Here is a 27,719-nt window from a genome sequence, read left to right as displayed (position 1 = left end):
TTTCCCAAAATAAAAATCACAAGGGTGGGCCCAATTACTAAACTGAATGGGCCAATTTATATACACAGGCCCTTTTAAAGCCTATTAATATTTGAGAAAAATTCAAAATTCAGATATATTATTTACACCCATTCAAAAATCATGTCGATAGTTTGAAAATTCAAAATTCAGGTATATATTTAATTAATTAAAAATATTTATAAATAAATATAATAAAGTCCTAGTTATACGATTGATGGTCACACATTAATAATTATAGGTCACATATTTATTTACTGGTCACATATCATCAAATTAATTAGACACATTATTTTGTGCTTACAAATCATAAATTTTGTAGGTCACAAATTTTTTTGAAATCATGGATCATTCAAATTACAGTCACAGTTTATCTATAAATCACAAATTTTCAAATTTATTGGTCACGAATTATTTTTTTTAGTCATAGATTATCGAATTTTAAGCTCACAGATTAATAATTAGTCCAAATAGTTGGTCACATGTACCAAACATACCCACCACCGATCCCAGTCCATCATCAATCTTGGTCACAAATTTCACACAACCACACAACCACTGCTTGCACCATACCACCGTAGCCCAAAATTGGCACCACAATCACCACCGCGATCGCATCGCCAAAGCTAGCACCACTACCACTTGCAAAACAAAAAACTAAAACTACTCTATAACCACCACAAAATCAAATTCACGGCAGCGCACAGCTCATCACATCCACAGCACATTCCCTCACCAAAATCGCATCCAACCACACCAGACAATGCACACCACCACACCGCATCCAACCACTATACACTAGCAGCGCCACCATGCCGCTAACACCATCGCACCTACAGCACACACACCCACCATCACCACATCCAACCACACTACCATCTAACAGCACAATCTCAGCACCACTACCACAGATCACAGCACACTTCAACCGCACCCAACAGCAGCACACAACTCGATTCACTTTCACCGATTCACCTTGGCAAACACGAACACTACCTACTAAATTCCCCCATTTCTTCCAGTCACCACCACCATGACTACCACACATCATTGTTGCCACCCCCACAACCGCCTGCTCAAACACCATCCACCACCTCCACCTGCAACTCTAATAACCACCGCATAACCACAACCACTGCCTGCTAAAGTCCACAATTTCTTCCATTGCCAGAACACCAATAGAAACCATCCAACCACAATCATACCATGGCACAGAGAATCCTTAAAACCACCGCACCAGCACACCAACTAGAAAAACATATGCAAAAAAGGAGGGGAGAGAGAGAGATAGAGAGACGACGAGCTTCGTGATGGGCCATCCCCACACCAACTCTAATCAATCGCACGTCGCTGCTTACGATGGTAAAGTACTGGAGCATCACGCACGGTGGTTGGTGGTCGGTTCTTCGCCTGTCGCTGACACACATAAGTTTCGTGAAGAGTCACCGGAGCTTCTTTCAGATCAACGCTTGTCGCCGCATCAAGTTCGTCCTGCACCCGACGCTAGTCACGACACTAGAATTTGTCTCGATCAGATTTAGCATAGTCAGTCCTGATAGAGAGAAGGTAGAGAGAATGGAGATAGAGTAGAGAGAGAATGGAATGAATTAGAGTTTGGAATTGAATTACTTGATTAATAAAATATCCAATTAATACCTGATTTTTGATTAAATAAACTTCATCCCTGTATTTTAAATTTTGAAACTTTAAATACCTGATTTATGTAATTTCCTCTTAATATTTCCTTAGGGATTATTCTTTCAGCAAAACGTTCTGGCGAAAAAGAAACCAATGGCTCTGCAACCGGCTTTCCGCTTTCTCCTCCGCCACTTGCCGGCCACCATCTCGTCTATCTTCCCCAAACTGTCAATCCCAGTGCACAGAAAACTCTCTATACTTAACTCTTCTTCACCCAAACCCATCAGTCCCTCACCTCAGATCACCTGGAGAGCTGCTAAAGGTGTTCGCTTAACTCCCATCTTCAGTTACTCTGCCCCNNCCCCCCCCCCCCTTTTCCCGCCCCCCCCCCCCCCCCCCACCCTTCCCTCAAAAAAAATATTTTAACTTTTGATCCATACATCTCACAACTTTCTTATATTTATTTGTGGAACACATTCACACACGGCGATACACAAGTTATGAATGTGAATTGCGAAATTTTATCATTTCCCTTTGTAGAAAACAAATTGGTATCCGACAAAGATGAGAGGTTCGGGAATGGGACAGTTAGCTCTGCTGAATCAGTAGTGAATTCCAGCACTATTGCAGCCATTGTGACTTCGCTTTGTGGACCACCTGCTGCGGTGGGCATAGTCCGGTTATCAGGCCCGTCTGCAGTGTCTATAGTCGGGCGTGTGTTTCGACCAGCTTCGAAAAAGAAGAGAAGAGGGCCTGACTGGAGTCCAGTTAGCCATGTTGTGGAGTATGGTGTAGTTGTGGATTCTCATGGGAATGTTATTGATGAGGTACTATAGCTGTGAATTTGGGTTATTTGTTGTGATTTTTTTTTCCCATCTATTACTATGAACTTTGTGGAGAGCAAAAATGGGACAAGGTAGAAATTTTATGCCCATTTTAAGGTTTTTGGTTATCTCTTGAAATTGTGTTATTTGGAGTTATGTACAGTTGGCGTATTTTTTATCTCAAAGGAAATTTTTTCAGAGCTAGAGCGGACTAAGAGGAATTCATTTCAGAAAAAATAAATTCTTTTGATGATTTATTTCTTTGAATAGTTTGCAAGAATGACAATTGAACTTCTCTTTATATCTCATGCTTTAGATTTTTTCACCAACTTCGTTTTTAAAAAAAGTGTTTTCTCTTTGTTAGCCTAATATATCTATGTTAATTAAACTCAGAGCATTCGTGAAGTTCTGTTATGAGGTCAATAAGGACAAATGTATAGAGGAAATGAGCATAATCCATTAAGTGTCATTTGGTGGTCTTGTTTAGAGAATGCTCCTAAGTAGAATGCAACTATAACTGTTGAATCTAATATGGTGTTCTTGTTTTGTTCTAGGTGTTGGTGGTTCCCATGTTGGGCCCAAAATCATACACTCGTGAAGATGTGGTTGAGCTTCAGTGTCATGGTAGTGAAGTATGCCTACATCGCGTTTTGAGGGCTTGTCTAGATGCTGGGGCAAGGATTGCAGAACCAGGTCTTCCATTTTTCTTTTATTGTTCTTTAAGTAGTATATGAAAACGGCATTATCTTACTTAGCTTCCTAGTTGACAGGAAAATCAATTTGGAGAGCAAACGTACCATGTCGACTAACATCCTATTTAAATCTCTGAGTGGTTGAATAATGCATAATTTCTTTTTATGGCCCCCCAACCATGTAAGAACTTTTATTATGGACTGAGATATGAGGCATCAAGGCTTCTATAACCCATTCAAGTCACAACTTCATGCAATAGGCGCAATAACTCTATCACCCTGTTGGAGGTTGATGGGATTACTTATGAGGATGCGCATGATATTGGGAATCAGATGGTGAGGTTCTATCAAAATCTCTATCGGTAAGAGTTTGACTGGAGACCAAAGGTGGATGGACTGTACTTTTCTACTATCACGGAGGAGGATGCTAGTTGGTTAGAGAGACCATTTGCAGAAGATGAAATCAAGAATGTGGTTTTCAATATGAATGAAGATAAGGCACCAAGACCAGATGGCTTCTCGTTCGCGTTTTATAAGACTTGTTGGGAGGTGGTGGGACCGGACATTATAGATGTTCTTACTTATTTTTTTGAGCACGGCAGGTTCCTGAAAAGTTCTAATGCCACATTTATTGTGCTGATTCCAAAGAAATCCGGAGCAGTTGACATCAAGGATCTTCGCCCTATTAGCTTAGTTAGTGGGGTGTACAAGATTATCGCGAAAATCCTGACGAATAAATTGAAGGAGGTGCTGGGGAAAGTGTTGACTAAGAGTCAGAATGCTTTTGTGAAAGGAAGACAGATTTTGGATTCTGTGCTTATATTGAATAAATGCATTGACTCTAGATTGCGTCTGGGGGTGCTAGGAATGTTATGTAAACTCGATATTCAGAAAGCTTATGATCATGTGAACTGGGGTTCCTTTTGTACATGCTCGGGCGATGTGGCTTTGGGGAAAAGTGGTGCAAGTGGATTCAATTTTGTATCTCCACCGTTTCATTCTCCGTTTTTGTCGAGGGCGACCCGGAGGGTCATTTTCGAAGTAGTAGAGGTTTGAGGCAAGGGGATCCCTTGTCTCCGTTGCTGTTTGTGATTGTTATGGAGGCAATTAGTAAGATACTTGAGAGAGCTGTGGAAGAAGGATTTCTAAGGGGCTTTACAGTTGGACACTTACAGGTTTCCTGTTTGCTATTTGCAGATGATACACCGATCCTTTGCAATGCAGATAATGAGCAATTCAGGAACTTGCGTCGACTACTCCTTTGTTTTGAAGCGGTGTCGGGATTGAAGATTAATTTAAGGAAATTCGAGGCCATTCCAGTGGGAGAGGTTGCTAACATGGATGAGTTGACCGATATATTGGGTTGTAGGGTTGCGCAGTTGCCCATGTCATACCTTGGGCTTCCTTTAGGGGCAAAGTTTAAAAGTAAACATATCTGGAATGGAATTGTCGAAAGGGTGGAGAAGAGGTTAGGGTGGAAACATATGTATCTCTCGAAGGGAGGTCGCCTTACTCTAATTAAATCTACTCAGTCTAATATCCCAATTTATTTCTTGTCACTTTTTCCTATCCCTAGTACAGTGGCAAACAGATTAGAGAGGATTCAAATGGAGTTTCTTTGGGCAGGGCTCGAGAAAGAGAGGAAATTTCATTTGGTTAATTGGGGTGGGGTTTGTTCCCCTATTAGGATGGGGAGCTTTGGAGTGAGGAGCCTTGATCTATTTAATAAGGCTTTATTGGGCAAGTGGTTGTGGCGATTTGGAGTGGAGAGGGAGAGTCTTTGGAGAGAAATCATAGGAGCGAAGTATGGTGTGATGGAGGGGGGTTAGTGCTCGATCGAGGGTCGTGAATCTTATGGGGGTGAGTTTGTGGAAGTATATCCGACGAGGATGGAATGACTTTCGAGAGAAATTAACTTATGTGATGGGGAATGTCAATAGTATCAGATTATGGGATGATTGTTGGTGTTGAGATCATCCGCTAAAGACATGGTTTCCTTCGTTGCATCGCATTGCCTTGGAGCCTTCCGCTATGGTGAATGATGTCCTTACCATACATAATGGAAATTATAGCTAGAATATTGCCTTTGAGAGGGGTTTGCACGATTGGGAACTAGATGATTATGCATTATTTTTTACTTCCTTGCACAAGGTGGATATTCAGGTGGGAGAGGGTGATAGGAACAGATGGAAGCTGGCACGGGATGGTATTTTCTCAGTTCGCACTTATTTTAGATTCATATTGGGATCGACAAAGAGTTCATTTCCTTGGAAGATGGTGTGGCAATGCAAACTGCCCCCACAGGTGGCTTTTTTGTTACGGACGGTTGTGAGGGGGTAGACATTAACGGTGGACAATCTTCCTAGAAAAGGTTTTTATGTTATCGAATGATGCTATATGCGCAAGAGAGATGAGGAAACGAATGACCATTTGTTCCTCCATTGTGAAGGTGTTAGGTGGTTGTGGAACACTATTCTAGCTTCCCAACATATGGATTGGGTGATGCCTAGGTGTATGGAGGACGTGTTGCGAGCATGAAGGAGAAAATTTCGAGATAAGGATAGTAGGCTTGTGTGGAATCTTATTCCGGGATGCATTGTATGGTGTGTATGGAGAGAAAGGAACAGCCGTTGTTTCGAAGACCAAGCAAGAACAACAGATCAAATTAGAGAATAGTTTTATATGATTTTGTATACTTGGTTTAAGGCTGCAGCCACTAATCATGTTGAAGGGTTGTCAAATTTTATGTCGTTTCTTTCTTGTTTAAATTGATAATATACCCCCCATGTATTATCCATGATTAATAAAATTACTTGATTACTTAAACAAAAAAATAAATAAATAAATAAAAAACAAAAAAAAACTTCACTCAACAGGCAATCTAGATAGCTTAGAATTTGTACTTTCTTCTAAATATGCCATCTCTTTGTGTCTAATTGTGTAATTGGAATTGAATTTGAAATATATATTTTTGTTTGTTTCATCTTACTTCAAATGGGCCTGCAAAAGGGATTTTTTCTATTTAATCCATGAATGCCACTTATATCATGGTCCCTGGTACAAAGGAATGGCTTGAAACAGATATAGTTCAAGAAGATTGGGTTCTGAAGAATTGAAAATCACTAGATGTAAAATTGAGATTAATTTATCCACTTTCATGCACCCCCATGTTATCGTGCAGATGCAATAAAATTGGAATATTATGTACTGAACATAATGGGTGGTTTTTTTCATTTGAATCTGTCAGGTGAGTTCACACTGCGCGCTTTTCTAAACGGTCGTTTAGATCTCTCCCAAGCTGAGAATGTGGGCAAGCTTATATCAGCTAAATCAGTGGCTGTAGCAGATTCAGCATTGGCAGGAATTCAGGTGACTTAATTGATATTTCAAATTTCATTGGCTTCCTATCCAGTATATTTTAAACAAATCAACCAATCTTTGGCAAACCCTTGTTTTTTCAAGTCAGCTTTTGCTTACATCGTGCAGGCATTCCTAAACTTATATTCCTCATGACAGGGAGGCTTCTCTTCTTTGGTGAAATCATTAAGAGCTCAGTGCATTAAGTTGCTTACAGAGATTGAAGCTCGTCTGGATTTTGATGATGAGATGCCTCCCCTCGAGTTGAACCCAGTTATAGATGAGATACGGGGGATGTTGCAAGAGGTGGATGATGCTTTGGAGACTGCCGATTATGACAAGCTTCTTCAATCTGGATTACAGGTACATTGTGCCACAGAATCTCAGATGTAGTTTACTTGCATATTGAAGGGAAATACATTGAAAGAATAAATTGTAGATCACACTATCTTTGGATATTGCCTCAGACTTCTCATTGACTTTTTATTTTATCCTTTCTGTATTGTAACCCTTTGATATCGTTCTTTTTGCTCAATTTTGCATATGAGGTTATATAAATTGTCGAAAGTCTACTGTAATCTACTTAAACTTTAAATTTAGCCCTTGTTTGAGCCCCATTTTTTGGGGTAGAATGAATTTTTGAATAGCGTATTGATGATAAATGTGTGGCTAAAAAATAAGGAAAATTTTTAGATTTACGTGTAATATTATTTTATTGAAGAATGTGTGGTTGAAATGATGTCAAAACACTGTTGAAAAATGAATTTTTCCAAAAGAATGAGGCTCAAACAAGGGCTTAATGTAGCAGAGAAATCATCATGCTACATTCTCATGTCTTTTCATCATGCTCTTCTGAAATATACTAACATTTTCTACTCAAATGTTTTCTAATTATTTTCCAAATTACCATCAGATAGCAATTGTTGGCCGACCAAATGTTGGGAAGTCGAGCCTGCTTAATGCTTGGAGCAAAGTATGGTTTGCTTAATTTTCTGGCACTGAATCTATGCTGTTATTATTATTATTGATGTCATTGTATATGATTATCCACTTTGGCATCTGAATCTTGTTAGTCTATGCTTGTATTCTCTACCTTGCGTGTTAATATATTTATATGTTTGCTTTCATGTGCCATTGTATCAACACGTATCCTTTGGGTATGCATTTCATACATAACCAATTACATAAATTCCTGATAGGTACCATCTACACTAAATCATAGCTTGTGACATGATTTAGATAACATGGGCATCTGAAGGCCCTTTTCTTCTCAATTAATTTAATTGAATGTTAATTTTACCTCATGACAGTTCATGAAATATCTCAAAAGCTGGTAATTTACATGTTTAATGTGATTAGGTAGTTTGCTTGTTTCCTCATCTTTTCTCTGGAACTCCATGCCGAATTTGGTAAATTTAATTTTCTTGAGTTGTTGTTTGCAAACAAATTCTTACATTTTAATATTTGTTTTTTTTTTGATTTTCTGGCCATTTTACCTATGCTGTTACGATGCATTTTAGCATAGAGTGAGAGGGCAATAGTCACAGAAATTGCTGGTACAACTCGTGATATAGTAGAAGCGAATATCTCTGTTCGTGGAATTCCTGTTACGCTCCTTGATACAGCGGGTATCAGGGATACTGATGACATAGTGGAGAAAATTGGTAAGATTTTCCAGTCTGACCATTTTGACTAACTGTTTGAAGCAAGATATTATGTTGCTCGTATTACATTCTGATGACCTGGCTGATAAAGTTTGTAATATTAGTTCATTTTATTACAAATAAAGTTGTCGAAATTTCTTATTTGTTTGACACGAAGAACTTATTTCCTGATTCCTACTATGATGATGTCATATCTAGGCATCTGGTGGTGAGAGTTAAGTATCATTGTCGTAATTGTGATTGTGATTCTATGTTTAAATTTCTCTTTAGCACTTTGCTATAACAATTAACCACTTACAATTTCTGATACTAATATCAGGATTGTTCAGATTATATATAGACTTTCAGTTGTTATCCAAAGCGCATGCAGATTATATATATGATCTTTTTTCTCAAATTGTTTCTAACTATTTTCTTCGCAGGTGTGGAAAGGTCTGAAGCAGTTGCTACAAGTGCTGATGTCATTCTCATGACAGTAAGTGCAACAGAGGGATGGACTTTGGAGGATGAAAAACTTCTTGAGAGGATTCAATGCAATAAGGTTTGTTAAGCCATTCTTAATATTGCTTGTTCCCCATTCGTAGTTGGTTCTTAATAAGTGAGAATTTTGGTGCCTTGCCTCGCACTTTTTAGTCCTTGATAATTATTTATACCCTTTTTCCCCCTTTGATGCATATTAAATATTGGAATCTCGGTTATTCTAGATCATTTGTGTGTTTTATTTGGTTTAATGAGGAAAAAAACCTAAGCAACTAAACATGTTTGATGATTTCTCATCAACTTCAGAGTGGATCTTCATCAACTCCAGGAGTTCTTGTGATCAATAAGATAGACTGTGCTCCATCTTCTTTGTGTGATTGGGTGAATACACTTTCCAGCTCTTTCAACAAGCATGTTTTTACCAGTGCTGTGAGTGGTCAAGGGATTCCAGATTTAGAGGCTGCAATAATAGAGCTCGCAGGCCTCAATAGGATCCCTACCGGGGGTCGCAAATGGACTGTGAACCAGGTTAGTGTATAATTTCATTTTCTTAAATTCACTTCATTCGAATCTCGTCATGTTTGAACATCCTTTACACGTAGCATTGTGGTTGAAGGTTCGTGTAAGGTTATCGTATTTTTTCACATTAGTTTTGAATTTTTCCCCATTATCAGAGACAGTGCGAGCAGCTGGTTCGAACAAGGGAAGCTTTCATAAGGTTGAAGTCATCAATTGAGGAAGAGATACCCCTCGATTTTTGGACGATTGACCTAAGAGAAGCTGCTTTGGCGCTCGGACAAATAAGTGGAGAGGATATTTCTGAAGAAGTATTGTCCAACATATTCGGTAAATTCTGCATTGGCAAATAGTTTCTTAATTATGCAAGTAAAACTGAAAATAATATATTTCACTACATGTCTGTTTGCAATTGCAAATGAATGACTATATTCTCTCTTTTCCTTTAAATCTGCTTTATCAATCAAAGACATAATATAGAATAAAGAACAACTATCTATAAAAATATCAAAAAATGTTAAGAGAGATGTAATTTTCAAGCATATTGGTTTGTTGCTCTCATTCTGGAAGCCCAACTCCCGTCCTTCTGGGATCTTCTACTCAATTTTGAAAGCTGAATTTCCCATTTATCTCTTGATGCTTCTCTACTTCTTTCCTCCCTGCATTTAGAATCTTGATCCAGCAAATTTTCATAAGCCTTGTGTAACTCGACAAAAACTCGAGTCGATTCTTCAGCCATCGAAGGATCACAGACATCGGGATGATAAAGTAGTGCCATTTTCCTGTAGGCTTTCTTGATTTCGTCCAGGCTTGCATTAACAGAGAGCTCTTTGTGAAAGTCTATAGCTGCCATTTTTACAGATGGCAAGGTTGTCTTGCAAGATACAGAGGCAACCCTGAATTTGAGATGCATAGGCAAGCTCTTAGAGTGGGAAAATGGCATAAATACAGTGCCACTCTTCAGTGTAGAGCTCTGAATTACATTCATTTCACTGAGAGATTTTGAAGAATATTGAGTTATTCGAAATTATTCGATAAACAAATCTATAACGGTGTGCTACACTTCTTGATCTATATATATATACTCCACTTGGTAATGCAGACAAATTTAAACGCGGTTTCTTTTCATGCATTTGTAGGAATTAGGAAAACATGAGGCTTATGGATTATCTGCAATTTGGTCCTTAATGTTTATTTTGTTCTATATTAATCTCTAAAGTTTCCTAACGATTTTAATTACACTGTTAGTAATATTTACATGAAATCTTATATGTACGCGATTAACACCACCATTAATTGCATTGCTAAACAAGCCTTACTTATGCTAAAAATGGGATGACGAAACAATGAAGCCGTTTCAATTGATTTAGGAGCTTGTTTGTCTCCCATTTTGGGAGAAAATAGTGTTGAATATTAGTTTTTGGAGAATGTGTGGTTGAAATTTAAATTATTTATTTATTTATTTGTGTGTAGAATATTTTATCGTATGATTGTGTGGTAAAGAATGTTGCTATAGCAAACAAATTTATTTTGTTGAAGGATGACAAGCAATGCCTTAAATTTAATTAATGGACCAAGAAGTGAAATCAAATTGGGAGAAAAATAGGGTTTTGATTTTTCCTTTTCTTCATTGCATATTTATCACTGTCAAAGTTTGCATGTCAATGGAACCAACGTCGAGCGTACGAGGAAAGACTTGCTTTTGGGAAAAGAATGGTGTGCTCTACGTAACAAAATGGCTTTCACAACAAAGTTTGCATGTCAATGGAACCGAAGTCGAACATACAAGGAAAGACTCGCTTTTGGGAAAAGAATGGTCTGCTGTACGTAACGAAATGGCTTTCACAACACAGACGTACTTTTCACCTTAATATAACTAACAACGTGATCAAATTGAAATCATTAAGAAACTTTATTAACTGATTTTGGAACAAAATAAACTTTAATGACTAACTTGGAATTTCACTACAACTTGAGGACTAAATGTTTGTCATTGGTTAATGGAACGCGGTCCGTTAGATCAGCCTTTTTTTTTTTTTTTTTTAATTATTATTATTATTATTCATCAAATTCAAAGAATGGAAGCTTTCTTGGATTATTAAGGTCACAATCGTTGGGAAGTCCAAAACCAGGGATTTGATATCATCGGACAGCTGTTTTTGACTGATATTACCAATGTTGTGTTAGTAGTTAGACTTGAATGGTATGATACTATTACTATGAAAACCCTAATAGGCTATTCAGAGGAGAAGAATAATTCCATAGGATCAATGACATATGTGCTGTGTTGGCAGCATCTGTATGGTGCAATTTCTATGTTTGTTGTGTCAAAAATCAATGAAAATCTACGAAGTGTTTCTCTGTAAAAATTCTGTCAGTTTTTTCTGTACTTGTAGCAAAACTGTTTAGAGAATAAGTTATGACAATTATTACGTGTTTTGTTTCGACTCTTCATATATGTAGTAATAATCGGAACAAGTCTGTCAATTTGAATGGAAAAGCTCAAAACTTGACCATTATAGGTAAATATCGTGTAAATAAAAATCAATAAAGCCTAGTCAACCAATAGGTTTAACTAAAGTCCTTTTATCGAGACATGTTTACCGTGATTGGATTTTAACACGTAGTTATATTGGATGAAGATTTAAATCTCAATTTAGCTAGAAAAGAATTAAAAAAATTGATATTTTAGATATTTGGATAATTTTTTAAAAGTATTTTATTTGACTAGAAAAACGTTCTTTGAAAAACTCTTCTACAAAGAACAGAATCACAAACACAAGTTCAGTCAAACGGGCCATTTACGAGTAAAAACTCTGTACACAGGGGCAATATTTAGGCCTCGAGTCTTGGGGCCAGAATTTAGGAATCTAGCAGGGGCCTACCAAGTTTTGTTTAGCCTTCTAACTCGGCTTCTTGTCTCGGTTTCAGTGTCGTGATTTCAACTTTCATCACCATATATTTACTTGCTGGGCGCCTTCCCCTTAGGCCTTAGGTGCTACGCCATTTTGGAGTAGGATTGAACAACGAAATCATCAAATCGTAAAATCGAACTGAAGGTTTATTTCCACGTGGATCCGTCAACCTTTAGATTTTAAACCGAACCAAACCACTTCGAAAGTGGTTTGATTTAGGTTTCAATATTTGCAAACCGTTTCAAACTGTCAAATCGTTTACCAAAAAAATAATAATTTGAAAATAAATTAGTTTAAATTTTATTTAACCCAATTAAAATTTAACACATTTCAGTTAAAAAGATACATCCATATTAGACATAATTTAATTAAACTCAATTTGACAATTTTACATATCAATTAATTAATTAAATAATATCCAAATACCCATTAGTCAGCACAACCATGAATATAAAATCATTAAATTGGGTAAAATTTTGAACAATTGCACCTAAACTATATCCATCGATTCTCCATTACAATTGAGTAGACAATTAAATCTATATTTGAATTCAAACTTGCACATTCCATTTCATTCTACTAATAATTTTCTTAAATTTTGCCTAAATTCAAGTCAAATTATCTAAATTCTTTTATTTTTTAGTAATCTTTTTCTATATTTTTATTGGTAATCACGTTGTTTTGTTCTAATAATTACCGGGCTCCCTTAATGTAATTCGCTAATATTTGGATGGAGTAGAAGCATTGAATGATTTACAAAAAGTCACAATATCTAGGTATTCTCGTATTTTATTTTTTTATTCATTTTATATTATTAGTTATTTTATATCATTTAATTATAATCAATAAATTCATGTACTGTTTTTTTATTTATGAAGAGAATGAATCATTTAAAATATTTATATCATGTTGTTGCATTATATTGATTATAATTATATAATTTTGATTTGTAATTTTTTTTTAATAATACAACTTATGTTTTAACGTGAAATTTTAGACTAATATTTACGATTTAACTTAATTGACATGTATTAATTTTTTAATTGTTAAACCATGGTTTTAAATCGAGCCAAATCAAAAAAGAAAAAGGTTTGGATTGATTTGATTTAGAAATTGAAGTGGTTTGATTTGGTTTTGAATTTTTCCAAACAGTTTAAAATGGTTTGGTTTGAAAATTTCTCTCAAACCGTCCAAATTGAATCATGTTCACCCCTATTTTGAAAGTATACTATTTAATTATATTTAAGAAGATTCTCTAACTTTGTCGTGCCATCAAACAATTCGAATTATCTCCACTTTTTTATAATAGGTCCGAGTCAAATAGCAAGTGCAAACAATGTAATCCACGTTAGATAGCGAACAGTTAATCCTGTCTTTCTTTGATAAATCAAAATTTCGATAAACAGAACGCTGGAAAATAGTATCCCCAAGCCAGATAATGGTCTTTTCTTAAGGCATAAAATGAAAAAAGAACTAAACCAAATGCCACCAAGGGCCGGCAAGGACGGCAGCAGTGACAACAAGAGGCAACAGGCTCCGGCTAATTATATATTTGTATAGAACTCAGAAGAGCTCTACAAGTTTTACGATTAAAAGATGTGCTTCAGAGTTAAAAGAGAGCTGACAAAAGAGGAGTTGAAGGCGAAAAAGAAGAAAGAGAAGGAAAAGAAAAGAGAGAAGCAGAGGAAGGACGAGGAGAAGGCAAAAGAAAAGGAGAGAAACATAAGAGATGAACTCGACAGAAGGGAAAAGGAAGAGAAGAAAAGAAAGAGAAACGAGAAGGAAAAGGAGAAGGAGAAGAAAAAACGAGCCGAGGAAATGAAAATGCATGCAGAGAAAGAGAAGAAAAAACCCAAGGAGAAAGAAAAGAAATTAAGAGACAATAACAAGACCAAGTGCAGAAAATAAATAATCAAAGGAATGAATTAATATTATCTCTCATTTCTGCAGGCACAGATTATTAGATTCTGTCTCCAGCCACGTTGAATACAATTAATTCTACTGCTATCATATCATTCATTTCACTTCATTCATTGCCTTGTGCAATCTAACATTGTTCTTGATAATCTATATGATCTATACCATCAAGTCTCCCAGCACAAAACGACTAAAGAATATTTGCATTTTTCTACAAACTATAACAATTTAATCTAGTTTCAACGAGTAAAACAAGAATCCGATTTAAATTTTGAAAACACGCAACAGGGTTGCACGAGGCGACAATGATATCACAACAAGGATAGACGGAAAAAATGGGTGGGTGTTGGTAACAGATTATTAAGTGAAATATGAAATAATACATGGGATTTATGCAGGAAACTCGTTTCATGGAGCCTGCTAAAATTGTCATAACTCTGAAGACTACACTATACATCATGCTCAAGATTACTATTTACAATTCTAACACTCATCAGCACAGCTTCTTCAAATCATTTAATGGTGAAGGACGAGCAAGATTACAAGTTTCTCGCGTGGGTACGTGAGTGAAACACGATATAATTTGAAATCAACACAAAATTGTGTACAAATAGGAGATGAGCTGACTGTGGGCCCCGTGTGCTGGCAGTCTGCAAGCAGCTTCAATCAATTAAGAACCTGTTTCAGTTCATCTTTTAATTGCTCTCTAATTGATGGATCCACCTGCATTTTGTTCCAGTTTAACTAAAATCATTAGAATGAAACGGACAGAAAAGAAAAGGGAAAATCATGGTTGCTGAGCAAGAGCCAGACACTTTACCTTTTTCAGCAAGGCAGAAAGACCTTGAGGTAGTGCTCGCAAATCCATTGTTGAATCACCAATGCTTGACAATTGAAGCATCATCTTTTGCACGCGCAACTCTTGTAGATGTTCCTCGTAGTTTCTGGAATCATCCTTCCATGAAAAGAAAGTCTCGTCATCCATCCAAGAATTTTCTTTTCCCCTAGCAATCTCCGAGTCCAAAAACCATTTCTTAATCATCTCCTGAGCAGACTTATATGCAAACTGGTAACCAGCAGCATCTCTCACAGTCGTGATCAACGAGTCTTCAACAACTCTCCTGCGTAATCTCTTGTAGAAGAAAAATCGAGAATTTGACCACTCTACAACTTCCCGGACCACGCCTTTTGCAGCCATTCTGAATGAAGTATCATGCAATTCTGCAAATTTAGTAGCTATTTGAGTGTACAATGGCAGAAGTTGCTTCTCACGAGATTTTATTTGTCTCTGCAAATCCTCAACAGTTGCAATTGTTGCTGTGCTTTTTGCTTTATGAAGTTCAGCCTTAAGATTGATTAGCCGTTGGTCGAGCCTACCCATGCATTCCAGCAGCTCTCTAGTTCGAAACTTGATCTCGATCATACCTTCTGGCTCAAGGACATTTCCTTTAGCTGTCCGTTCAGCGTACATTTCAATGTGGTCTGAATTGATCTTACTGTCCACAACTACCCATGCTCCACCACGGAGTTCACCCATCATAGGTATGTATATAAAAACAGGTTGCTTATATGTTCTAAGGTTCTCAACAATCGTTGATCCAGCCTGGAGTATCCCTTCAAAGAGGTCCCTTTGTCCACCTGAAAAGCCTCTCCAGTTGGCAAGAATGAAGAGTGGCAGCTCTTCTCTATTGAAGTCCATCAATGCTTGGGCAGTCTTAGATGCAGAATCAGGAAACCATACCTGCCCAGCCTGAGGAACGACCCTTTCATGAGAATCTAGCTGCCCAGGATCTGCGGGGATTACTTGCATCATAGTTTGAGTCTCAACAGCAACAATTCCTACAGGTATTCCCCCAAGCTTTGCACGTCCTGTTACAACAGTTCTTGCCCAGCCTTCCAGTGTCTCAATAAAACTGTCCTGATCAAACATACCCCCAAGCCATTTCCCACTACCATCTGTTGCACCACAGATAGCTGCACGGGGATCACACGAGGTCTCTGGTAGATATTCAATAGGCCTCTCAGGAGAATCCAACGGAGACAAAATGGGAAGTGGACCGCCGGCATATGATGGAACAAAGCTTAGCCATTTCAAAATAGCTGATATTCCCTCAAGGTCATCTGACACTGTAAGATGAACTACTCCATTTGTTGCCATAATTTTAGGTCCCCCAAGTTGCATGTGGGAGCTGTACACCTCCCTACCCAGAAGCTTGTTCAGTGCAGAGAAACCAGTCAGAATAATCGGCTGATCAAGCCTTTGTATGCACCGCATACCAAGACGGGCAAGATAAGCACCAATGCCAACCGTTCTACCAGTCACATAGGTCAAGGTAAAGGTTTCCTTGTATGCCTTTGAATACGCACTGGCAATGGCTCCACTACCACTTAAGTTTTCAACTCCCAAGCCATCCTCCTTTCCTACAATAGTATTTATTACCCATCGGGATTCTCCACCTGAGAGCTTTAGTTCGTGTGCTATCACAGATGATCCAATGCGTGCATAGTCCTCAGGAGTTAAGTAAACATATTGGAAACCACGTTCTGGGTTTGATTCATCAGACCAGCCAACTTTAAAGCAAGATTTCACTTCCTCGGCTACACCAATACGGGCTCCTGAATTTGCTGCCAGATAAATAAGAGGTAGTTTCTGAGTGCAAGCAACATCAGTTACAGCCTGGAAAAACGCATCCTCTCTGGGGCCGAAAGAACCATTTTTGAAAGTTACATCATTTGATACAATGAGAATGGTTCGTCCAGAAGGGAACTCGGGTGTAGACATTTCCATGCGCCAGGCTACCATGCCAACATCATTAAGTCCAGGCTGTCTCTCAACAGAAACAAGAGGGGTACCCCAGGTGCCTTTCTGTTCAGCAAAAACCAATTCTGCGACTCTGAGGTTGGCTTTATCCTTCGAGTTGTTGATCCGAGAATACTGGGACCAAGATTTGTCCAAAGCTGCCTCAAATGCCTGCAAAGAAAGCTCCCTCCAAATAAATGCACACAAATGGATCGATAATATCTGGAGTATATATAATAAAGATGCAGCTATTTACCAGCGGGAAATCGTAGCAGTAAGTTGTGCTGCTTTTCCGGGCTACAAGACGTTTCTGGTCAAGAATTCCCAAAGGCTTATACTGTGCATTCACAGGCAAACCATGCAAAGGGCCCTGCCCAGAGGTTGAATGATAGACTACACTTTGTTTGCTAGCATCCTCAACTTCTCGATAAATCTGAAGGTGAATATAGAAATAAAGCTACTTCAACACTTATTCACAGATTTTAAGCAACTAGTTTACCAATAAAAAAAGTTTCTACTAGGTCGATATTGGGGGACAGCACTAATAGATTAAATACTAACTTACAGCATAATGCTGCAATGAATAACTAATTGACCCCATGATATATTCATTGTTGAAATAGATTTTGTGAAATATTTCTATTTATTAGTTCCAGTTACATAGAGCAGCAGATCAGACTAATGTCATTAATGATGCAAAGTCCAATCTTACGTACGTGAACGATACACGTGTGACCAGTCACATTAGAAACCACAATCCTCCAAGCTCCATTAGATTCTCCTTCAGATGATATCCAAAGCTTCACTTCCCACTCACAAACACCAAGACGATGCAATTTTACACCAACTGATACATTAATTTCCTGTGCCAGCTCGCTCAAGAGTTTCTCAACTGCAGCTTCTTCATGCCCATCAGGTATATCTGCTCTCCTGCAAATGATTTTGTGAACTTAATAAGGCTGTGAGTTGGTATGCCAACCAGCAAAACAAAATATCAAATATTCTTACTTGTGGTACGGCAGAAGATCATCTATGTGTTGCTCCCTCAAGATATAGAGATACATTTGAGCATGTTCAGATTTGGTAGTAGAATTATGGACATTAAGTTCAAGTTCCTCCATTGCAGAAATTAAGGACCTCAAAATGCTCCTTGAAGTAAAAGACAGAGACCACAGAGATTGAGTTGCTCCCTGGTCCAGTCCTTGATATGTTGTTAGACCTTCATTTGATAGGGGCTGCCTAACAAGAGTTCTGAGAAACATCCTCTGAATGGAAAGAGGTTTGTCTAAAACAGTGTAAAGGTGCCACTGTCGGTCCCGAGAAGGAGTGTACCGTATATCATTATAACCTTTAAGTTTATCCTGTTCAAAGTAAATTTATGGATATATAACCGGACCAGATGAAAATAAGATAGACTTTTATATTACAACCAAAAAGACCGAATAATCAACAAACCAGCTCAAGGTATGTGGACAAAGGAGGTTCCAGGTGACGCAATAGAGGCTCCTCTTCGTAGTAGAGTTTTTCGGCTGACCAATGAAAGGAATGCCTCATGGGGCCTCGCCCTTCATCTCTCTGTATGATACAGCTGATAACCCCCACACCTGCATTTCTTAGACTGGAGCTTACTTCTTTATCTTTCAATATTTTGGCTAACTTGTTGACTCGCTCTTGAGCCTGATCCTCATCACCACTGCAAACAGACATAACGTAATAATAAAAGTCAGAACATAAACCACTGTCTCTCTTTGTCAACCTATTACCAAGTATACGACAACAATACAATTAAATTAACTTATCAAATAGTGCACGCATTTGACAAAAACTTGGCCAATGACACAGAATATGGAATCTAATCTTGGCAACAGTTGCCCTTGGGGTGGAGATGGAATAACATAATTAGATATTCTGATAATTCTGAAGAAAGGGAGTCGAATACTGAAAATTTTCTCATAATGTGATAAAGCATGAGTCAAGTAAACACTCAAAAATTTTTAGGTTCGATTAAAGTATGAAATATCTCTATGTCCAAGGAATCTGTGTAAGATCAGGATGGGAAATCTTACACTGTGGCCTCCCAATTGAAACAAACATACAATAAAAGGTATTCTGCAATCTAGCATAGAAAAACTTCTTCGCATGCATGATACCTGTCCTGAAGTAAACTCATTTGATTGTTGATGCCTGCCAACGCAATATGCATCATGTTACCATAACTAGCTGGCTGAGGAGATCCGTTGGCAACTACACTTTGCAAATTATGTGTTGTTTCCCTCAACGCAGCAGTTAACACAGTTGGCAAGAATTGGAGAGACTTGATGACAACCATTGCTCCCCACTTTCTCTCACTGTGATTAACAACTGATGGCTCATCCAAGATTCGATCCTCAGACCCAATCTTACTATCAACATGCCCTTCCAAGAACTCCCATGATGCTATAAGTCCAAACCTGTGCCATTGCATCCTGACATTCCCCTTCACAAGGTAGGGCTGATGACAGATACTAAATATCAGTCAAGTAATTTCCAAGAGTTTAACTAGCATATAACCGATATTTCGTTGAACAATATTACCTGATATAATCTGCGAACATAAGTTTCAACAACCCGTCGCTGAAGTGTGTGATCACTGTGATCGAAAAGACCAACAAGTGCATCTTCAACTGCTAAAGGAGCACTGACAAGGGCTTCCATTCGTTCGTTTATGGCACTTTTTCTTTTGGGAGTATCCATGTTTTCACCATCTTCAGTGAACATTTCTAACTCCGAAAGACTCCTGGCAATACTGGAACGAAGCTCACTGAGCTTCGTCTGTTCTAGTAGTTGACTTGCCTTTAATGCTAACTGCAAAAGTACACAGAGACTCAGACATGGTTGTACCATTAGATATGAAAGAACATAAACTAGAAGTCAATAATTAAAGAACAAAAGAAGTTAGGAGGTCAAAAACAACCAAACCTTTGATTGAAACTTCATATTCAAAATAAGAATAGGTGATAACCAAGAAACTAAGTGGAATTACCAACCTCAGAGTAGTTTGTGTGGTTGAGTGCAGAAAAACGGATTAGTTGATCTCGGTATGCAGCAGGATTAGGATACACCAGCTGCTCCATGAGACATAGTATCAACTTATTTTTACTCCTAATGCCCTAAAAAATTTCATGGCACAAAAAAAAAAAAAAAAACAACTTAGCAGCAAACATAATAAGAGCAAACCAGGGGTCAGGTGACTAACGTCGCTATACCTGATGGGAAAGTACAATGTCAACAACCTTGGAGAGATCTTTCTTGTAATGAAGTCTTAAGCGTTCAATTACATCTGCCTGAAAAAGAGAGAAACGTTCTGACTGCATATTACACATATTAGCAAAATTTGCACAGGATTTTATTCACTGGGGCATTCAGCGTGTTGTTTATTTATGATTCTGCTTCCAGGACAATATGACAATTTAGTAGGTAGAAATACAGAAATTAACTAGGTGTTACCACTACACATCTTTTGAAGCCACAAAGATATCATATCACAGAGCCAATAGAAGAAATTAGACAAATAAATAACCGACCATTTAAATTGGTCAAATGTGCAAGAAGTTGCACAAGATAAAGACAAGACAATCACTGGATAACAAGAACTCGTGATTAGTATTTGCAGTGGCAATCACCTGGATATTGTCACTAAATAATTCTTCAACTGATAAATATTCTTCAAAAAGTCCCCGAACAATAATGCGGGCATGGCTCTCTCTGCCACCCTCGTATGACTTGACAAGACTCATTAGAGGCTCAACTAATCGTTCTTGGGATCCTTTTTCCTTTTCAGGGTAGGAGTTTAGATGGGCCTGAAGCAGTAAAGGAAACATAAAGCCATCACACGATGTGATTCCTTTTCAACAAAGAAAAAAAGGAACCGTAAAGATTGATGACCCGAGATAAACAACAAACCTCAAGAACACCCCGCAAAATTTTTGCCGGGAAGTCAACACTTGGCATATTGGAGATTCCTTCGTACTCCTTATATTTTGCTTCCAACTGAAAGTTTATATAAACCAAAAGTTGTTGAGATTTCAGATAACATTAAAGAAATAAGACTGTAGCATCTTTGCTGGAATAACCTCATATCTAAGGTCCTTGGCTAGTCGGTTTGCCAGGACAGCAAAGCATTCTTGCCACTGAAGGAAAGGGAGCTCAGGATTGTCCAGGCAACTCAGCAAGTTTTGAACTACCTGAAATGGATATCAATTTAATGAAAGAATTGTGTGAAATTGCATTCAAAGTATTCTTTGTGTACATGGCCACATGGCCAAGTATTACTGAATTAAAGATGGAGATTCTTCCGAAGTCAGTAAATTTCCTTCGGAGATATATAATCGACAAAAAGACACCTACTTCATCAATGTTATGCTCATAACCAGCCAGAATCATCCGAGCTGCATTCAAACTTGCAGCACACCGTTGATGAACTTTTCCAGATATGGCAGTTGGAGGTCCCAAAAGGGGAAAGCTACCGTGAAAAGGTTCTGCTTTTCTTACAGCCGATGGATCATCTAAGTCAAGTCTTGCTATAAGCTCACCAGCCTGCAGAATCATTCATTTCTTAATTGTTGCAGAGGATAGGAACAATCATACCTCTTATAATAATCGTGTGTACCTGCATCGCTTGACCTTCAGACATCTGAAAGTGGATATTTCCAGAAGAAGGTGAGAGAAGGGGCATACACATTTTCATGACCTCAACCTCCGCATAAGGTGTGTCAGCATCAACATGGCAGCCATCTACTACCAGATACCTTAGAAGCTTGCATGGTGTTTCTGCCACTAACTTGGATGGATCGTGGTCATTCTGAATAAGAAGAGAACTGACTAAGTCTCTACTGACAAAACTTAATTTAAATAGGAAAAAATATGAAAATCTTTGGCACCTGAAGTAAGCAAGTCCTTCCATCAATAAGAAGGCGTGTTCCAGCAGCTTCCTCCTCTGCATATATAACATGACTGTTTCCATCCAGCTGCAACAGTAAATCAACCAAACCAAGTAATAGATGAATAGCCATCCATTTATCCATGCATCAACAAAGTAGCAGATAAAATAAATAAATTTTAAACAGCTTCTAATAAGAGAGAAATAAAGGACTAGGCTGAGTAAAAGCTTGCCTGCATCAATAGACCTCCATCGCGTAGAGTATGTATCTCTGCTTCAATCTTTGAGTCATTCATCGTCAGACTGTAGCTTCCAGGACCTCTCCTTACCATATCAATCTAAATAAACCCAAAAAATTAGAAAATTGTTAACATCTAACTGTCATTGCCTTTAAATTCTTCTACCATTTGGACCAAGATTTAAAGGGAGAAACATACAAAATTAAATGGTTTTACATGTCTACACTTACTGTATATTTGCTTCCCTCAATATTTAGTGAAACTTGAGAATTGACCAGTGAAATATGCTGCAAGTAGGGTATCCATTAACTACAGTTACAGTAAGGAAGAACTGAAACCATTTCCTGGTCTAATCTTGTGATACTAAATACCTTGGGAGGAATCTGCCCCTTTTCAAGATAACCGATGTATTCTGAAACCATGGCTGCACTACTAGCAGAAGCTTTCTGAATTCATAAATATGGGAAAACACAATTATGGTAGCATAAATTATAGAGATACCTTTTTTTACAATATAAGCTGTCAGACACATTAGACTAGAAAACTAGCATACTTACATAAAGTGCTCCTCCAACAACGGAAAGATACCAAGGGGGCCTTTCTGCTCTGACTCTCATCGCAATTCTGCTGTCTAACCATCCTGTATGTATTTTATTTTCCTTGTAATCTGAAGCCTGCAAAAACATGTTTTATATAAGTCAACTTCTAATCATGTAAACTATTTTATAATCAATGGGGTGAAATAGGATTTTGATATCAGAAAATCTCACGTGTAAAAGATCAATTGTGTAATCAACATTTGTTCGAATTTCTCCTCTTATTTGAATTTCTTTCAGTCCAAGAACCATATTTGCAATGGCCAAAGCTCTAGACTCTCCAAAAGCAAATACATGTCCTGAGGTAAGATCCAAAAAATTATGGATTGTTAGGAATGAGTTTGCACATGGACTGTCCATTATTCAAATAAAAATACGTTTGGAGGGCTTCAAAAAGTTTCCATGCCACACAAGCTGTATAAACATCAAACTAACAACCTACTCAACTTTGATAAACTGACCTCAGAAGAACATAAGAACATGCATCTATAAAGCAGAAAAAAAAGAAAAAGAAGCAAAAATGTATAAATGGACAGCAGAGCCAGAAGCAATGAAGCACGGATATTGACAAGGGACACATACACATAAAAGTGTAGGACCCGGACAAGTGGACACATGAATCAAAATACTATATAATTATATATTTGTGTATCATATCATATCATTATAATAATTTTATTATTCTTAAAATTAATACTCAATGTTTGATTTTAAATTTTAGTAGTGAAATCATTTGATTTGAGTAGCAACTATTTGTTGTTATAGCATAACTATGCATTGTACTTTATACTACTATTGCCGATGAAATAAAAAAGTTCTTGGCTCAAAAAATGCATTAGATAGATATATAACGCATTTGATGTGAAGTTCATATAAAAATCTGTCACCAAACTTCGACTTACCAAATTGGGAATCTGAAAACTCGTGAATACCACCCCCAGACTGCAATAATGAAGGTTTTAGTCAGATCCAACTTCGAATTTATAGGTTCCTCTGCAAATTAATTTATAACAATTACCTTGACAGAAAAGTAAGCCCAAACATTTGGCTTGCTTTTAAAACTCAGTTCCTGTACAAAGCTATTTGAATTAATACCTGATCATCATCAGTATGCGATCTATAAAACTTAACATAGACTGCTCAAACTGAAAAATTCTGACCTGTACTTTCCCACTCGTAGGCTTAAAACCATCATCAGGATCTTCACTTGTCACACGAACAGCTACACAGTGACCTTTTGGCCTTGTCGACTCGACCTTGTCAAAGTCAAATGGAATAGCAACAACAGATGTTTTTCTCCAAGCATTGTATCCTCCACCATGTTCCATTCCATAAAATCGCCTTATCTCTAAATGTAGTATGCAAAAGAAATACAATTAACAAAGATAAATAATAGAATATAGTTCTAATATTATGAACTTTGAACCAGACCTGGAATTTGCCAGAGAGGGATACCCATCCCAACTGCAACTTGGGCTGCAGGCAAATTTATTTCAGCTATCCACTCAGTGACAGGGTGCTCCACCTAAATTCAACAAGAATATAAGAATTCTCTTTAAAAGAGTCAATGTAACAAAGCATGACAATTCTTATTCTATCTTATCTTCACAAAGTCCTAAACACGTGGTTTTAGTAATCTTAGCCACATAACCTTCACATCTGTAACTCATTACCAATTTGAATCTAGGATGGTTTGCGACTGTTATCGCACATTGGCTTTGATGTTTAATTCAAAAGGAAAATCTTACAAACCTGTAACCGTGGGTTTAGCTCCAAGAAGTAATATTCCCCAGTTTCCATACCGTATAGATACTCAACAGTCGCAGCTCCAACGTAATTCACACGTTTGGCCAATCTTCTAGCAGCCTGCTCAAGCTTCCTTACTGTGTCGAGGGGAGCTACTGTAATAGGGCCCTCTTCAATAATCTAAATAATTTGAATCTCAAGTGAGAAAATGAAGTAATGAGGAATTAAAAATATTATCGGATTTTGCATCAAAGAAAAATATTCCTATCCTTTATAGTGACAATTGAAACAGAAGTAGTAAAAGAGAAAGGCAGTTTATTACTTCTTCCCTCTGTAATTTAGGACACCCCTAAGTCCCAAATTGCTGTTGAATGCAGATTCACAATAGAAGCGAATTTAAACAAACCTTTTGGTGTCGCCTCTGAACACTGCAATCACGGCTATGCAAAGCTGCAACATTGCCATATTGATCACAAAGCAACTGAACTTCTAAATGTCGGCTCTGAGAAACCAAAACATATCTATATTAGAATAAGATATCATCCATGCACTCATTAGAGCATCTAGATCAGAAGGGAAAGTGAATAATCTAACCTGGGAAGCGAGCTTCATTATAAATATGGGGGACCCAGGAACTTCACCCTGAACTTGCTTGAACAAAGCCTTGACTTCATCATCATTATGGACCTGAAAAGCCATGTCATAAACAATGTTATCCTCACAGGTACAAAATGAGAATTAGATAGCTACATTTTTGAACTTGGAAGAGAAATTTTACTATTAGAAACAGTTGACAAGACATACACCGTTTGCATTAGGCACTCAAAAAATTGCATTCAAATATGGCAAGAATTTAACCTTTCTTATGCCTTTGCCACCGCCGCCCCAAGATGCCTTAATCATTGCAGGATAACCCACAACTTGACAACTAGCAATGGCCTCTTCAGTTGTATGAACACATGCTTCATGATAAATGTCATCTGGTATTGTGACCAAACAGCTCTCAGACGGAATTTTCACCTAAAATTGGCATTTGATTAGATGCAAGTCAACCTTCGCAAATTAACAAGTTACAGCTTTATGAGCAGAAGCACTTTACATGAGAACCACTCCATGGAAGAGTGGGCACTTCTGCGGCTTGTGCAATCAACGAGGAGCCAATTTTATCTCCCAGTGCTGCCATTGATGCAGCTGGTGGCCCCAGAAATACAATTCCTTTTACACTCAATGCATCTGGTAGCTCTGGATTCTCTGATGCGTGACCCCAACCAGGCCACACTGCATCAACATACGTTATCTCTGCCATCTAAACAACCAAAAACAACATAGGCCGTGTTTGAGCCACATTTTTTCAAAAAAATACATTTTTTTAACAGTGATTTGATATCATTTCAACCACACATTCTTTAATAAAATAATATTACACGCAAATCTAAAACTTTTCCTTATTTTTTAATCACACATTTCCCATCAATACACTATTCAAAAATGCATTTTCATTCCAATAATGTGGCTCAAACAAGGGCATAGTTTTTTACTTCGGTTTTATGGCAAATATCATCAACATTATGTTCCTTTTCATGTACAAATATATATAGAAGTAGTATGCCTATTTTGATAAAATATATAATCAACCCCTAACATCCCTATTGGGAAAAGAATAAAGGAAAAATAAGAGAGGAAAGTAGGAAGGTTTGTGCCAGAATAGTATTTTACTAGTAATTTCCAAACCTAGCCAATTTACTTTTAATAGATACTTTTTGCCACTTTCCTCAACTATTTTTATCTGCATATAATTCAAGTCTTGAACATGATCCGGAATGGAATCTTTTCTAGATGCTCAACATCATTTGACTGTATTGCTCATCTTTGATGACACAAATAAATTCAAAAATTAGAAAAATAAATATATATGAACTTAACTATATCAACAAACCTCAACAATGAGCTGCACATTAGCATAGTTATTATTATTAGTACCACCAGGAACTTCTACAAATTGATCTGCTATCCTAATATGCTCTGCATTTATTCTCATGTCCTCCGGAGTAGCCATAGCCACCAACAAAATTGCCTTCTCTGTACCAAATGTTTCATAGGCCCACGTTCTAATGCTACGTATAAACTTGACAGCTGCCATTCCATTGTTTGCAATCAAGATACTATGAATTGGCTTCTTGCCTCCAAAAGCATGACAAAATTCAACCACCTCGGATACCAGGCTAGGAGACCTCAGTGGAATAGATCCATTTATGTACCCATTATTATTCTTAAAGCCAGTTATCGGCCTCCTTTGAGCTTCTGACATGTTGGAGTGCCTGCAAATGATCAATGAAACAAACCCAATGTTTAGTGTAGATTCAGAAGAAATCTAACTGACAAAGAACTACTTAATTAAAGAATCTAGTAATAAATTGCATTCCCTTTAAAAACTCATATCATTAGACAAAGATTCACTCAGCTAAAATATCATCACGAATTAAACCAATATTATAAAGCTCAGAAAAGGATCTTTAATTGGGAACTAAACTTTTGCTAAGAGTAAGGGATGCAAAAGATTCGCTCTACTTCTAAAAGGTCAATCATCGCAAAGAGAACAACTTTATCAACTGGCTCGCCATTCATTACAAAACTAACACATGATACTCAGAAAAGCAACTCTAATTATAAATAATATATATATATATAATTAACCAGGAAAAGTATCACTAAAACAGCTATATATTAAAAATCACGAACACACACGAAAAGTAACAAATTCAAGGAGAACGCAAGAATTTCTCGCTCAAACAGACCATAATGGAAAAACAGACGATCAGACCAAGCAAATACCTCCTCCAGACAAGGGCAATAAATTTTTTTCTTCAATCTGATAGGCTTTTCTTGAGAAGTATTTGATTTGCAGAATAGGGAGGCAAATAATCAACAGAATTTGAAATTCAACATGAATGTACAAATCTGAAAATGCAAAATAAAAATTGCTTTGTCTGTTTACTATTAGTAGAAGTAGAAATGTATCTGTGCGTGTAATTTGAAATCAGTAAATTTTGTTTGGATTTTGGTAATGGTTTGGTTCAGATTGGTTGGGGTTCTAAACGGGCTTTTAATGAAAGCCAGCCAGCCAGCCAGCACGTGGTCATAACGCTTGCTCGCTCCCATCTACCTCAATATTTGTCAATCAATTAATTTGAAGATAAGGTAAGATTAAGGCTTTTGGACATTTTTTGTTCGAGCCCATTTTTGGTTTAAAATGCATTTTGAAATAATAGATTTATAGAAAGTGTGATTCTTGTGTAATATTATTTTTATTAAAAATAAGTAATTGAAAAGAAAATAGAAAAAAATATATTTTGAAAATAATGAGAATCAAAAAAGGACTTGAAACGTCAAAGCCTTCTC

General features: G+C 37.3%; 3 protein-coding genes across 6 annotated transcripts; 2 read left to right on the top strand and 1 right to left on the bottom strand.

The window, feature by feature from the left end:
• The first annotated feature begins 1,754 nt into the window (after positions 1 to 1,754).
• LOC111408889 (tRNA modification GTPase MnmE) lies at positions 1,755 to 11,075 on the top strand. 3 transcript variants are annotated; one of them, XM_023038719.1, is made up of 11 exons: positions 1,755 to 1,978; positions 2,197 to 2,483; positions 3,035 to 3,173; positions 6,420 to 6,541; positions 6,689 to 6,892; positions 7,443 to 7,502; positions 8,055 to 8,193; positions 8,616 to 8,734; positions 8,980 to 9,201; positions 9,348 to 9,519; positions 10,843 to 11,075. In XM_023038719.1, the coding sequence occupies exons 1-11, from the start codon at positions 1,810 to 1,812 to the stop codon at positions 11,058 to 11,060; spliced, it is 1,851 nt and encodes a 616-aa protein (XP_022894487.1). In that variant the 5' UTR covers positions 1,755 to 1,809; the 3' UTR covers positions 11,061 to 11,075. The 3 variants fall into 3 exon arrangements, with proteins under 3 accessions (XP_022894487.1, XP_022894485.1, XP_022894488.1); XM_023038717.1 differs by lacking the exon at positions 10,843 to 11,075 and adding an exon at positions 9,978 to 10,271; XM_023038720.1 differs by lacking the exon at positions 10,843 to 11,075 and adding an exon at positions 10,051 to 10,249 and having other exon boundaries at positions 1,756 to 1,978.
• A 2,586-nt stretch (positions 11,076 to 13,661) lies between these two features.
• LOC111409425 (protein PXR1-like) lies at positions 13,662 to 14,012 on the top strand. Its single transcript, XM_023039477.1, has one exon. It carries the CDS (start codon positions 13,701 to 13,703, stop codon positions 14,010 to 14,012), a length of 312 nt encoding a protein of 103 aa, XP_022895245.1. The 5' UTR covers positions 13,662 to 13,700.
• A 332-nt stretch (positions 14,013 to 14,344) lies between these two features.
• LOC111408888 (acetyl-CoA carboxylase 1-like) lies at positions 14,345 to 27,400 on the bottom strand. Of its 2 annotated transcripts, none has more exons than XM_023038715.1 (32): positions 27,153 to 27,400; positions 26,257 to 26,638; positions 25,420 to 25,626; positions 25,179 to 25,340; positions 24,915 to 25,007; positions 24,727 to 24,822; positions 24,327 to 24,500; positions 24,006 to 24,099; positions 23,735 to 23,922; positions 23,593 to 23,643; positions 23,477 to 23,516; positions 22,749 to 22,873; positions 22,536 to 22,652; positions 22,350 to 22,424; positions 22,209 to 22,265; positions 21,973 to 22,077; positions 21,741 to 21,827; positions 21,470 to 21,661; positions 21,208 to 21,396; positions 20,934 to 21,044; positions 20,764 to 20,850; positions 20,484 to 20,660; positions 20,067 to 20,144; positions 19,848 to 19,970; positions 19,396 to 19,665; positions 18,972 to 19,312; positions 18,277 to 18,514; positions 17,830 to 18,182; positions 17,538 to 17,751; positions 17,078 to 17,254; positions 14,842 to 16,992; positions 14,345 to 14,744 (listed from the first exon to the last, which is right to left on the bottom strand). In XM_023038715.1, exons 2-32 carry the CDS (start codon positions 26,626 to 26,628, stop codon positions 14,688 to 14,690), a joined length of 6,801 nt encoding a protein of 2,266 aa, XP_022894483.1. In that variant the 5' UTR covers positions 26,629 to 26,638; positions 27,153 to 27,400; the 3' UTR covers positions 14,345 to 14,687. The 2 variants fall into 2 exon arrangements, with proteins under 2 accessions (XP_022894483.1, XP_022894484.1); XM_023038716.1 differs by lacking the exon at positions 27,153 to 27,400 and adding an exon at positions 27,116 to 27,134.
• Between the last annotated feature and the right edge of the window lie 319 nt (positions 27,401 to 27,719).

The sequence above is a fragment of the Olea europaea genome, chromosome 14 (assembly GCF_002742605.1).
Source record: "Olea europaea var. sylvestris chromosome 14, O_europaea_v1, whole genome shotgun sequence".
NCBI lineage: Eukaryota > Viridiplantae > Streptophyta > Magnoliopsida > Lamiales > Oleaceae > Olea > Olea europaea.
The sequence above is the reverse complement of the archived record's forward strand: the minus strand, read 5'-3'. Positions and strand labels throughout refer to the sequence as shown.

Excerpts from the sequence above, each read along its gene's own strand:
- LOC111408889 (XM_023038719.1), top strand. The coding sequence starts at position 1,810 with ATGGCTCTGCAACCGGCTTTCCGCTTTCTCCTCCGCCACTTGCCGGCC. Across the intron at positions 7,503-8,054 it reads TGCTTAATGCTTGGAGCAAA|AGTGAGAGGGCAATAGTCAC; the intron begins GTATGGTTTGCT and ends ATTTTAGCATAG. Across the intron at positions 9,202-9,347 it reads GCAAATGGACTGTGAACCAG|AGACAGTGCGAGCAGCTGGT; the intron begins GTTAGTGTATAA and ends CCCCATTATCAG.
- LOC111409425 (XM_023039477.1), top strand. The coding sequence starts at position 13,701 with ATGTGCTTCAGAGTTAAAAGAGAGCTGACAAAAGAGGAGTTGAAGGCG.
- LOC111408888 (XM_023038715.1), bottom strand. The coding sequence starts at position 26,628 with ATGTCAGAAGCTCAAAGGAGGCCGATAACTGGCTTTAAGAATAATAAT. Across the intron at positions 24,100-24,326 it reads AGCTAAACCCACGGTTACAG|GTGGAGCACCCTGTCACTGA; the intron begins GTTTGTAAGATT and ends TGTTGAATTTAG. Across the intron at positions 23,517-23,592 it reads GGGCTTACTTTTCTGTCAAG|TCTGGGGGTGGTATTCACGA; the intron begins GTAATTGTTATA and ends TCATTATTGCAG.